This window comes from Nerophis lumbriciformis, linkage group LG01 (assembly GCF_033978685.3).
Source record: "Nerophis lumbriciformis linkage group LG01, RoL_Nlum_v2.1, whole genome shotgun sequence".
Taxonomy (NCBI): domain Eukaryota; kingdom Metazoa; phylum Chordata; class Actinopteri; order Syngnathiformes; family Syngnathidae; genus Nerophis; species Nerophis lumbriciformis.
Window position 1 is genome coordinate 25,281,265 of NC_084548.2, and position 14,141 is coordinate 25,295,405.

A 14,141-nucleotide genomic window follows, 5' to 3' on the forward strand; every position below is an offset into this window, starting at 1 on the left:
CAATACACCGCTTCCCACCTACAGCTTTCTTCTTTGCTGTCTCCATTGTTCATTGAACAAATTGCAAAAGATTCACCAACACAGATGTCCAGAATACTGTGGAATTTTGCGATGAAAACAGACGACTTAATAGCTGGCCACCATGCTGTCCCAAAATGTCCTCTACAATCCGTGACGTCACGCGCTGACGTCATCATACCGAGACGTTTTCAGCAGGTTATTTTGCGCAAAATTTAAAATTGCACTTTAGTAAACTAACCCGGCCGTATTGGCATGTGTTGCAATGTTAAGATTTCATCATTGATGTATAAACTATCAGACTGCGTGGTCGGTAGTAGTGGGTTTCAGTAGGCCTAGCATTTCACCCACTTTAAAACAAACCCAAGTTCCATGTGTGTGTAATCTTTTCATTAAGATGTTAACTACTGTACATACCTGTCCATATGGCATTCAGCTGGTTTCTGTATGCTAAAAGGATTAAGCCAACATTCATTATTCAATGTTTGATTGGACTCCGTAGGTGGCTTAAAAGTCTAATGGCCGCTACTAGACTTAGACTTAGACTTCCTTTTTATTGTCATTCAAATTTGAACTTTACAGCACAGATAAGAACGAAATGTCGTTACATAAGCTCATGGTAGTGCAGGATAAAAAAGCAATAAGGTGCATATATAAATAAATAAATAAATAGGTTACTGTACAGATAAATATATTGCACTTTTCCACATGCGTCCATGTTTATGGATGTATGTTATATTGTCTTTTTTATTCCAGCGAGTTAATCCATTTTGGGGGGAGTTGAGGGGATAATTTAATTATGATGCGTTCAAGAGTCTTACGGCCTGAGGGAAGAAGCTGTTACAGAACCTGGAGGTTCTGCTTCGGAGGCTGCGGAACCTCTTTCTAGAGTCCAGCAGTGAAAACAGTCCTATTTTGTTTTGTTTTAAAAAAAGACATTTTAAAGCCGCCAGACTGCATGCTTGCTTTGTTGACATTTCTGTTACGTTCTATGTAGTGGAACCCAGTTATCAGCTGAGGTGGACGAGGTAGAACTAGAGCATGGAACCAAGGTCCAACCAATCTGTGTCACCTTCCCAGAGGGTAACAACATCCCTGCCCAGGACAAGGTCAGGCTTGACTTACTCTGACCATGATGTTGATGGACATGTCACCACTCACCACAGTGATGTGTTGAATTCATTGATTTGTCACCCATGAACACAGGCAGGCAATGTGACGTCGCTGATCTGCAGAGTGTCTTTTTTTGCCACGGTCTCTCTCTCCATTTGCACAAGCATCACCTTCACTGACCACCTCAATAACAGGTGACACTTCGTGTACAGCAACAACTGTGACAACATGTAATGCTTTGAATGGTTGATGTGCAGCTTCTTAAAGGCCTACTGAAATGCGATTTTCTTATTTAAACGGGGATAGCAGGTCCATTCTATGTGTCATACTTGATCATTTCGCGATATTGCCATATTTTTGCTGAAAGGATTTAGTAGAGAACATCGACGATAAAGTTCGCAACTTTTGGTCGCTGATAAAAAAGCCTTGCCTGTACCGGAAGTAGCAGACGATATGCGCGTGACGTCACAGGTTGTGGAGCTCTTCACATCTGCACATTGTTTACAATCATGGCCACCAGCAGCGAGAGCGATTCGGACCGAGAAAGCGACGATTTCCCCATTAATATGAGCGAGGATGAAAGATTTGTGGATGAGGAAAGTGAGAGTGAAGGACTAGAGGGCAGTGGGAGCGATTCAGATAGGGAAGATGCTGTGAGAGGCGGGTGGGACCTCATATTCAGCTGGGAATGACTAAAACAGTAAATAAACACAAGACATATATATACTCTATTAGCCACAACACAACCAGGCTTATATTTAATATGCCACAAATTAATCCTGCATAACAAACACCTCCCCCCTACCGTCCATACAACCCGCCAATACAACTCAAACACCTGCACAACACACTCAATCCCACAGCCCAAAGTACCGTTCACCTCCCCAAAGTTTATACAGCACATATATTTCCCCAAAGTCCCCAAAGTTACGTACGTGACATGCACATAGCGGCACGCACGTACGGGCAAGCGATCAAATGTTTGGAAGCCGCAGCTGCATGCGTACTCACGGTACCGCGTCTGCGCATCCAACTCAAAGTCCTCCTGGTAAGAGTCTCTGTTGTCCCAGTTCTCCACAGGCCAATGGTAAAGCTTGACTGTCATCTTCCGGTAATGTAAACAATGAAACACCGGCTGTGTTATCCGGCACAACAGTCAGGGGGTGCATTCTACGGCGGGGGTGCGTTATCCGGCACAACACCTGCCGCAATACACCGCTTCCCACCTACAGCTTTTTTCTTTGCTGTCTCCATTGCTCATTGAACAAATTGCAAAATATTCACCAACACAGATGTCCAGAATACTGTGGAATTTTGCGATGAAAACAGACGACTTAATAGCTGGCCACCATGCTGTCCCAAAATGTCCTCTACAATCCGTGACGTCACGCGCAGACGTCATCATACCGAGACGTTTTCAGCAGGATATTCCGCGCAAAATTTAAAATTGCACTTTAGTAAGCTAACCTGGCCGTATTGGCATGTGTTGCAATGTTAAGATTTCATCATTGATGTATAAACTATCAGACTGCGTGGTCGGTAGTAGTGGGTTTCAGTAGGCCTTTAAGACGCGCGTGTCCACCTAAACGTTGAAGGAAAGAATATATTAGGCTCCAGTGTAAATACAAATCATTGTTGACCCTAGAAAAAAACTGCAAAAGCAGGGTTGCCATGGTAACACCATTATTAATTCATCATTATACTTTTAGATTTAGCAGAATTTCCTGTGGTTGTCGCAGGTTTAGGGTGAAGCTGTGTGCCACAAGCGACAACTGCCTGTTGACTGTTTGGCCCCAAATGGCTCTCCATCGCTCCACGCAACAGATAGTTCTTAAGGCTGGTAGGCTATTATTGCCACAAACACACATCCATATTTGTCAGCCAAGTTAACGTTGTGTACTTTTCCTTGTTTGTTTGACATTAAGGCGCAACGATTATTGAAGCCATCTCAAATCACACACCGAGTTCTGCATCTGGTCCGACTTCCTCCTCCTCACCGTTTGAACCCAGCACCTCGACACCGAAGAACTCATCATCAGGTCAGAAATTGTCTCAGATGATCACAACTGTAATGATTTTGTGAAACCTAACAAGAATGTTTTAATTTAGACTTCTTCCTACAAAGTGACAGCGGGAGTCAAATCAGCAGCCAAAGTTGTCCAAACGCAGACACCCCACTGACTGATGTCGGACTTCCACAATTCCCTACTTCAACCTCAGCGGAGGGTCAATATTTCCAGGATGTCTTATTAGCATTGGAGAGGTGGTTTAGTCTCTTTGGCTGGCCAAGTGGGCCGTATCCCATCACAATACCACACACACTTAGAAGGTAAATTGTCTTTTTCAGTGTCACCTTGGATGTGGTCATTCCACCTGTTTGTCACTTTTCTATTCCCTTCTTCAGAACTGTGTTCAAATTTGAACTTGGTGCCACAAATGGACGGACTCACCGTGTCACCCTGAATAAAGACACCAGGTATGCACATCATGGTCATGGTTTGTTTGTTCCAAACATGCTCGTTGACAGTACGTTATACATCAATAAATCATAATGCGCCACATTTCATTGTCTTTCATGCCATCAGTATTGTAACACAGCAAATACTAATTAATTACATTATCTAATACTGAAAAAGGCATTGGTAATGGCCCTATTTCCTCGTTAATGATTATGATTAGGACAGGAGCACTTTTTAAGGACCTACTGCAAAAATGATCATCGAGGACCCTCTCGACATTTTCACTTAGGAGTTTAATGACTTTTGCTGGCAGTTGTTTAGACCTTAATGGCTATGTGTTGTGTTATTTTAAGGCGCAAATAAATATACACTATTATACAAGCTGTCCACTGACTATGTACTTTTTGTCAAAGTGTCATTTCTTCAGAGTGAAAAATGTTTGCAGAAATGTGAGGAGTATACTCACTTTTAAGAAGTGCATTATATAGCTTATACACTGAAATACAAGAAACATTTTTACAATGAGTGTAGATAAATCAAAGTTTGTAGATACATAGAAAATAAGGTAAATAGATTAAGATCATTGAATAAATACAAATTATGAGTTAAAAAACGGATTTAAAGGGGTCCTACGGTGTATTTTGAAAGTATTTACAGCGCTTAATTTTTGTTATGTTACAGCCTTATTCCAAAATAGAATAAATAGTTTTCCTCAGAATTCTACACACAAAACGTTTTTTAGAGCTTTTTGCAAATGTATTAAAAATGAAAACTAAGAAATCACATGTACAAAAGAATTCACAGCCTCTGCTCAATACTTTGTTGATGTACACCTTTGGCAGAAATTACAGCCTCAAGTCTTTTTGAATGTGATGCCACAAGCTTGGCACACCTATCTTTGGGCAGTTTCGCCCATTCCTTTTTGCAGCACCTCTCAAGCTCCACCAGGTTGGATGGGAAGCGTCGGTGCACAGCCATTTTCAGATCTCTCCCAAGATATTCAATCGGATTCAAGTCTGGGCTCTGGCTGGGCCACTCAGGGACATTTACAGGGTTGTCCTGAAGCCATTTCTTTGATAGCTTGGCTGTGTGCTTAGGGTCGTTGTCCTGCTGAAAGATGAAACGTTGCCCCAGTCTGCGTTCAAGAGCTCTTTGGAACAGGTTTTTATCCAGGATGTCTCTGTACATTGCTGCATTTCCCTCTATCCTGAGTAGTCTCCCAGTTTTGCTGGAACAAAAACACCCCCACAGCACAATGCTGCCACAACCATGCTTCTCTGTAGGGATGGTATTGGCCTGGTGATGAGGAGTGCCTGGTTTTCTCCAAACATGATGCCTGGCATTTACACTAAATAGTTCAATCTTTGTCTCATCAGACCAGAACATTTCATTTATCATGGTTTGAAAGTCTTTCAAACTCTAGGTCTACCATGTGCTTTTTACGAAGGAATGGCTTCCGTTCGGCCACTCTACCATACATGTTTGATTGATGGATTGCTGCAGTGATGGTTGTCCTTCGGGAAGGTTCTCCTTTCTCCTCAGAGGAATGCTGTAGCTCTGAAAGAGTGAGCTCCTGGGTCTTGTTCACCTCCCTGACTAGGGCCCTTCTCCCCTGACCGCTCAGTTTAGATAGCCGGCCAGCTCTAAGAAGAGTCCTGGTGGCTCCAAACTTCTTCCATTAACAGATGATGGAGACCACTGTGCTCATTGGGACCTTCAAGGCAGCAGGTATTTTTCTGTACCCTACCCCAGATTTGTGCCTCGAGACAATTCCTTCGACCTCATTTTGGTGTGTACTCTGCCATGCATGCATTGTCAAATGTAGGACCTTATATATACACCTTTCCAAATCATGTTTGAACCGACTGAATTAACCACAGGTGGTAGAAACATCTCAAGGATGATCAGTTGAAACAGGATGCACATGTTTTTAATTTTTGAGCTTCTTTGTAAAGACTGTACATGTACATGTGATTTCTTATTTTTTTAAACTTTTGTAACATTTTTAAAAAATCTCGAAAAACACTTTTTCACATCGTTATTATGGGGTATTTTGTGGAGAATTTTGAGGACACATGAATTTATTCCAATTTGGAATACGGCTGTAACAAAACAAAATATGGAAAAAGGGAAGTGGTGTGAATACTTTCTAGATGCACTGTATCATGCAAAACAAACGTTTCTTATCTATCGGTACCTGTTTTTGTGTATATGGGATACCCATAATTCCCAAAAATTTGAAATCAAATCATGGAGACATGGCCCAGATATTTATAAAACATGTTTGCCTTTTTCCAATTATGCTCCAAATGAGTTGTTTGGAATTTGAGACCTTAGTGGCAAACTTTGCCTAACTTTGCCTTAGTTATGTCATTTCCATAATGGTAGAGGTTTACCCGAAGAGCTTTGCGTGAGTCCGCCATTTTTTTCAGTTGCAGTCAATAAGTTCATAAAATTTTTTTAATTTTCTTGCTGTGGGCTCGTACATGCACATGCATCCTTTGCTGTTGCCATTTCTAATAAAAAAGGTAGTGTATAGTTCCAACCTATATTTGTCAGTCACATTCGAAGGGGACTTGGCCTGGAGGAGGACTTTTGCAGAGAGCTGTGGAGTCCCCCAAGGCAGTATATTGGAGCCTTTACTGTTCCTAGTATACATAAACGGCTTGTCATCAGCATGCGACTGTGAATTGTTTTTGTTTGCGGATGACTCGGCCCTGCTGGTATCAGACAGGGACAAGTCACAGGTGGAGAAAATCCTCAGTGCTGAACTCTGTAGAACTTGCACCTGGCTCGCTGACAACAAGCTATCCATACACTTGGGTAAAACAGAATCCATCCTGTTTGGGTCCCACATAAACCTTAAGAAATTCACTATAAAAGTGGGTGACATTGTAATCTCCAGGAAGGATGAGGTCACCTACCTAGGTCCCATTCTAGAGGCTAATCTTTTCTGTGATAAAATGGCAACCAAGGTAATCAAAAAGGTCAACCAACGAACGAGATTTCTCTATAGAATCTCCTCTCTGGTCAACAAAAGCACCATGAAGATTCTGGCGGGAACTCTCGTTCAACCCTTTTTCGATTACACATGCACCTCCTGGTACCCTAGCACCTCCAAAACCCTCAAATCTAGACTCCAAACATCCCAGAACAAGCTAGTCAAATTACTTCTATACCTCCACCCCAGATCCCACCTCACTCCTACCCACTTCTCCAAAGTGGGCTGGCTCAGGGTGAAGGACAGAGTAAAACAACTTGCACTGAGCCTGGTCTATAAAATCCGCTACACCTCCCTGATACCGAAGTACATGTCAAACTACTTCCTTAACCGCCATAACCACAACACCAGGGGGAGCTCTACTAACCACGTTAAACCCAGATTCCGAACTAACAAAGGTCTTAACTCATTCTCTTTCTATGCCACATCAATGTGGAATGCGCTCCCAACAGGTATAAAAGAAAGGGCATCTCTATCCTCCTTCAAAACCGCAATAAAAGTACACCTCCAGGCAACTTCAACCCTAAACTAACACCCTCCCCGGATTGTTGTTAATAATCCAATGTAAACAATCAAATGCAGATATTTTTCTTATGCCTTCTAATCTCTCTCTCTCTCTATGTCTCTCTGATGATAACAACCAAACCTAACCCCCCACCCCCTCCACACCCCGAATTGTAAATAATGTAAATAATTCAATGTATATACCCTGATGATTATCTTGTGTGATGACTGTATTATGATGATAGTATATATCGGTTGGGAACATCTCTGCGCTGCTGACTCGTCTCCACTCGGGATGGTGTCCTGCTGGCTCCACTATGGACTGGACTCTTACTATTATGTTGGATCCACTATGGACTGGACTCTCACAATATTATGTCAGACCCACTCGACATCCATTGCATTCGGTCTCCCCTAGGGGGGGAGGGGTTACCCACAAATGCGGTCCTCTCCAAGGTTTCTCATAGTCATTCACATCGACGTCCCACTGGGGTGAGTTTTTCCTTGCCCTTATGTGGGCTCTGTACCGAGGATGTCGTTGTGGCTTGTGCAGCCCTTTGAGACACTTGTGATTTAGGGCTATATAAATAAACATTGATTGATTGATTGATATGATAGTATATATCTGTATCATGAATCAATTTAAGTGGACCCCGGATTAAACAAGTCAAAAAACTTATTCGGGTGTTACCATTTAGTGGTCAATTGTACGGAATATGTACTTCACTGTGCAACCTACTAATAAAAGTCTCAATCAATCAATCAATGCATGTAAATATGACTGCCCACAAAGCTGCCCATCCTGAAGAGAGGGTCAGAAAGTGGCTTTAAAATCGTCTGTAAAACAAAATCCATGCACAATTTTTATCAAAAAAACACCATTACATGCTATGTAAACCACAAGGAAGTGTTTTAAATGTAGGGAAAAAAATCATAATATGACCCCTTTTTATAACGCTTATGCAGCGATAAAGGAAAAAGTTAAGACAAAAAATAATTGATAAAAAATTAACAAAGGGAAACAGATCAAATGAAATGAAAATAAATGGTAATAAATATAAAAAAGAGGAAAAATAAATATAATGATTAAATATAAACCATTACCTGTAAATAAATACTGACAAAAACATTGTATAATGCGTATAATAAATATCGGATATAGTTGTGAGTATATGTCATAAAAAGTTTGTTGTTATTGTTTGCTGTTTATTTCAAACATTTCTTTATGTAGGGCTGCAGTGGACATGATGAATCATCTGGCTGGCAGGCAGATTCCTAATGTTCCTCACTGTCAGACCTTTTCCATGGAAATAAAGAAACGTATCCATCAGCTGCTCCTGCAACATGAGGTCATTCTCGCTTTTCTCAGGTACAATTCCGTTGTAACCCTTAAGTACCTTCAAAACCTGCAGCAACAAAGCAAATAAATGTAATGACCAAAATAAGAAACAGGTCTTGAAGTATACATCTGTGTTCAGAACACAGGGAGCCTGTTTAGGTCACATCCGACCTGAGTACCTACTTGATGTGCAGGAGTTCAAGGAATGGTGCTCCTTAAAGGTATACACACACTGACTCAAGACTTTGATTTCATTTGGAACTGTCAAAATTATAATGACTCTTATAACTCATTAATTATTTTTTTTCAAACGCCTATCCTCATTAAAGTCACGGGTAAGCTGAAACCCATCCGAGCAGATTGGGGGCGCGAGGAGAGGTACACCCTTACTGGTCGCCAACCAATTGCAGGGCACATATAGATCTCAGAACGGCACCCCACTGTTCTTGAAACTTTGCCAAACAACCATTCAATGTCACCCTAATCTTTTCCAGTTTAACATCTTTAATCCAGCGTGTGTGACAAGGAGGCGCTGCCTTCCAATTTAACACAATGAGTCTTCTAGCCAACAAAGTAGTGAATGCTACAATATTATTTTTGAATTTGTTGAGGGTAGACGACTGAGGTGTTACCCAAAATATTCCACTTGGAGGATTTGGTTCAATCCTTTCGTCAGTGACCACAGACAGTGTCAAACATTTTTGTCCAATTGCTGTTCAGAGACGGGCAGACACAAAACATTTGTATTAATCTAGCTGGAGCCTGTTTACACACAACATCACATAACATCATCACATATGCCATCATATATCTTTGCTAATCGGACCTTGGTATAATAAGTGCGATGTGTTAGCTTGCATTGAATAAGGCTGTGTCTGGCACAAACTCTACTTAAGATCTCTGTCCAACTATCTTCAGACAGACTCATACTCAAATTCCCCTCCCAAAGTGACTTAATTGAAGTGAAAGACTCAGGGCACAAAAAACCCAAAAACATGTTATAGATAAGTGTAATTGAGCCTTTATATGTCGGAAGTGGTGTCAAAAACACCTCTAAAAATGTGTCAGTCTGCATGTCCAGGAACCTACGGAAAGTGTTGTGAACAAAACTGCAGATCTGTTGATACCTAAAGACATGTTGTTGAGGGAGTGAACATGTATTACACGGTTGCTGAAAAAAGGCACAATTGTTGTCAATATATACATATTTAATGTTGTTGATCCCCAGACTGGGCTACCCTAAAAAGGCACAATCTACAAGAGAGGTAGAGAAAGCGTGATTAACAGTGATGGGTGCAAGACTAGAAATAGTCTGTAAACCAAGATAGTGCTTAAACTGAACCCGAACCCTGAAAGTGGCTTTTACGATTTGATTTTTCATGAAAGAAAAAGTAGATGAGTGAATGTGAGAGTGAGCCAGAGCTCCAAGAGAAACCGGTTTAGTTGAGTTTGACTCCATGACCAACCACAGGTGGAAGGATCAAAAATGCTTCATATTGCAGCCAGTATTAAAAAATTCTAATGTTAGTGGCCAGTAATCAAATCCACAGTTCTGTAGTGCTAATCCTCTCAACGATTTGGGTCTGCAAATGCTGTTCACGTAAACTTTGAGTCTTCGTATTCCAAATTAAGTCTATAATAGGCAACACTAACTTGGCCCCAGTGTGTGAGTGTGAATGTTCTCTGTCTATATGTGTTGGCCCTGCGATGAATTGGTGACTTTTCTAGGGTGTACCCCACCTTCCGCCCCAATGCAGCTTGAATAGGCTCCAGCACCCCCGCAATCGGTAGAAAATGGATCGATGGATCTGACTATCTAATTTACAAAAGTAGGACTGAGGGAGAAAAAGTGGTATGCATTGAAACAGATAGGAAAATCGCGGTAGTACATTCATTTTAAATAGAGTTGACTGAGATAGGCTCCAGCACCCCCCGCGACCCCAAAAGGGACAAGCGGTAGAAAATGGATGGATTGATGGATGGGCCACCGTAGATTAATTAAGTAAAGACCAGCGTTTAAGTCTGCATGGATTTTGGACAACAGTGGAGAAAAGTTGTCTTTTATAAAGCTCTGCAAGCATTCAGGAAAACCTGGATACCCAAGTGTGTGAAACTTTTTCGAGGCAGTTTTAAAAGGAAAATTGTGCAGAGAATATTTTTTAGCATCAGAATTTATAAGAAATATTATTATTATTATTATTATATACTAAGTTCAATTTGTAGCCAGACACATGACCAAAAGCTTGAAGAGTACTCATGGCAGCCGGCACTAATACGAAGAAGTCCGAGACATATAAGGGGAGGTAATCTGCGCAAAGAGCGACTTTCACCTGCACATTGTGCCTACATATATACCTGTAATAAGCCGACTGGCGCGAAGCGTTATTGACCGAGGCTCAATGGCAAGAGCAAAAAGCAATGGGTTGATAGGACAGCCCTGCCGCGTAGAATGATAGAGGCGAAAGTATTGTGATTGAAGATTATTTGTCCTGACTGAAGCCACCGGTGATGAATAGAGAAGCTTAACCCTTGAACTAAAACTATTACCGAAGCCGAATCTCTCCAGGACATAAAATAGATAGTTCCACTCTACCCTGTCAAAAGCCTTTTCCGCATCCAGTGATATCACTGCCTCTTGGGTGTTGGATGCAGGCACACTGTACAATATATTGAAAGACGTCGAAGATTAGAAAAGGAGTGCCTATTTTGAATGAACCCTGTTTGATCTGCTTTAATAATAGAAGGAAGAATAGTGTCAAGACGTAAAGCTAGCAGTTTAGACAATAATTCCAAATCCACATTCAACAGGCTAATTGGGCGATACAAAGTGCAGAAAGAGGGATCTTTTTCTTTTTTCAAGAGGAGAGAAATCGATGCTTGGTTAAGCGTTTGTGGGAGGTGGCCAGAAATAAAGGATTCATTGTGCATATCCAATAATATAAAGGTAAGCTTATGCCAAAACCCTTTTAAAAATTCGGAAGGGTAACCATCTGGTCCCGGAGATTTACCGCTTTGTCGTGATAATTCTGCAAAATTCAGTTCTGCAGCAATGACTGGTCTCTCAAATTCGGACTGATCAACTGAGGGGATGTCCAGATTATTAAAACAGTCATCCAGCTCATGGGTAGAACATTGAGTAGACGAGAATAGGGACGTATAAAAATCCTTAAATACATTATTCATCTCAAGGTCATCAGTGGTTACGCCTGAATCAGTTTGAATCTGCGTAGTATGATGGGATGTCGATATCTGGCGTAACTGATGGACTAATAATTTGCTGGCCTTATCGCCATGTTCAAAGAACTGGGATCTTGAGCAGAGCAATTGTTCATTGGCGCGATCTGACATAAGAACATCCAATTCTGCCTGTAGAGAGTGCCTTTCCTTGTAAACATCTGGGTTGTGGGAGGCAGCGTAGAATATTTTGTCTTGAACAATAAAATAACCCGATTTTGTTATTCTTATAGCCAGACCTGTGTTTATTTCCGTACCTGACGGTTTCGGCCACAACTGTTGCCTTCCTCAGACGTTGTCACGTGATGTACGGAAATAAACACAGGTCTGGCCATAAGAATAACAAAATCGCATATGCCTGTATTAATGTATATTTGTGAGTTTTTGTGAGTTTTACTAGAAACATGTGCTTTTGTAAGGTTTGCAAACCAAAAATTTGTTTTTATAACTCAATAAGACAATAATGTACTTAGAATCCGGAGAAAACGCGTTTGAAGTAGGGATGTCCGATAATGGCTTTTTGCCGATATCCGATATTCCGATATTGTTCAACTCTTTAATTACCGATACCGATATCAACCGATATATACAGTCGTGGAATTAACACATTATTATGCCTAATTTGGACAACCAGGTATGGTGAAGATAAGGTACTTAAAAAAATAAAAATAAAAATAAGATACATAAATTAAAAACACTTTCTTGACTAAAAAAGAAAGCAAAACAATATAAAAACAGTTACATATAAACTAGTAATTAATGAAAATGAGTAAAATTAACAGCTACAGGTTAGTACTATTAGTGGGCCAGCAGCACGCACAATCATGTGTGCTTACGGACTGTATCCCTTGCAGACTGTATTGATATATATTGATATATAATGTAGGAACCAGAATATTAATAACAGAAAGAAACAACCCTTTTGTATGAATGAGTGTAAATGGGGGAGGGAGGTTTTTTGGGTTGGTGTACTAATTGTAAGTGTATCTTGTGTTTTCTATGTTGATTTAATTAAAAAAAAAAAAAAAGATACCGATAATAAAAAAAACGATACCAATAATTTCCGATATTATCGGACATCTCTAGTTTGAAGCAATACATTTTTTTTCAAGGATAACTCCTAAACCAAACATGCAATATGTTTAAATATGCCTGTATTAATGTATCTGTTAGTTCTACTAAACATTTGCTTATGTAAGGTTTGCAAAAACAAAACTTTGTTTTTAACTCAATATGACAGTAATGCTCTTAAAATCCTTACAGTTCATTACACATTACGGTCAATAACCCCTCCGAGTCAGCATTATTCATTAATTTTACAGCCACACAGACCTTCTCTTTCATCCTCTTTCGAAAGCTCAGACTTTAAACTGCCTACAAGCTTTGAAATGGTGACAATGGGTCAAATAAAAGATTTATGATCAATAATGTACACCATGATTTTGTAATTGGCATTCTCAATTTGTAAGCGCTTTCACCACAGAAAGACAGACGCTTTTCAAGGGAAGGTAAACATTCAATGAAATATGACGCCACCTTCTTATTGGTAGAAAAAAGGTCATCACCAATCAAAGCATGAACAGCCGTTTGGTTGCAAAGGGAGAGGGGAAAAGTGAGCTAACAGTGCCATCAAGTGTTTAAATGACATGAAAACGCATGGCTTTTCGAGGCAAACACAGGTCTTTTCCACCTGGATGATCATGAATGATGTTGTATTCATCTTTCATGAGGTGGATAAAATGTTTTTTTTAATAGTGCAAATTATTTGTTGTGTATATGGTTGGTAAACCGTAAAGGTCTGAGGTCTTTCCTGGCTTTTAAGGTGAATCTTTTTATACAAATTATTTCACCTTTTAATGTTTGCAAAACTTGTACATGAATTTAATATTCACATATGTTATGACTTACAGTTCATTACACATTACGGTCAATATCACACATACCATACTTTTGAGTCCAATGTGTTAATAAACTAAAAGTCACACACATGAGATTGTACTGGGAAAAAAAGGAAATCTACTGAGCAACATCCATCCATCCATCCATCTTCTTCCGCTTATCCGAGGTCGGGTCGCGGGGGCAGCAACCGAAGCAGGGAAGCCCAGACTTTCCTCTCCCAGCCACCTCGTCCAGCACTTCCCGGGGGATCCCGAGGCGTTCCCAGGCCAGCCGGGAGACATAGTCTTCCCAACGTGTCCTGGGTCTTCCCCGTGGCCTCCTACCGGTCGGACGTGCCCTAAACACCTCCCTAGGGAGGAGTTCGGGTGGCATCCTGACCAGATGCCCGAACCACCTCATCTGGCTCCTCTCGATGTGGAGGAGCAGCAGCTTTACTTTGAGCTCCTCCCGGATGACAGAGCTTCTCACCCTATCTCTAAGGGAGAGCCCCGCCACCCGGCGGAGGAAACTCATTTCGGCCGCTTGTACCCGTGATCTTGTCTTTTCGGTCATAACCCAAAGCTCATGACAATAG

General features: G+C 40.9%; 1 protein-coding gene and 1 pseudogene across 1 annotated transcript in view; one reads left to right on the forward strand and one right to left on the reverse strand.

Moving 5' to 3' along the window:
- Window positions 1–14,141, forward strand: part of LOC133617766 (cilia- and flagella-associated protein 47-like) — a 165,910-nt gene that overhangs the window by 65,534 nt on the left and 86,235 nt on the right. The window contains exons 27-34 of the mRNA XM_061977973.1: window positions 1,016–1,127; window positions 1,225–1,325; window positions 2,871–2,971; window positions 3,057–3,170; window positions 3,241–3,460; window positions 3,536–3,607; window positions 8,327–8,464; window positions 8,574–8,655. Coding sequence (XP_061833957.1) covers window positions 1,016–1,127; window positions 1,225–1,325; window positions 2,871–2,971; window positions 3,057–3,170; window positions 3,241–3,460; window positions 3,536–3,607; window positions 8,327–8,464; window positions 8,574–8,655 — 940 coding nt within the window. The remainder of the gene's footprint in view (window positions 1–1,015; window positions 1,128–1,224; window positions 1,326–2,870; window positions 2,972–3,056; window positions 3,171–3,240; window positions 3,461–3,535; window positions 3,608–8,326; window positions 8,465–8,573; window positions 8,656–14,141) is intronic.
- Window positions 4,756–5,403, reverse strand: LOC140679813 (uncharacterized; annotated as a pseudogene).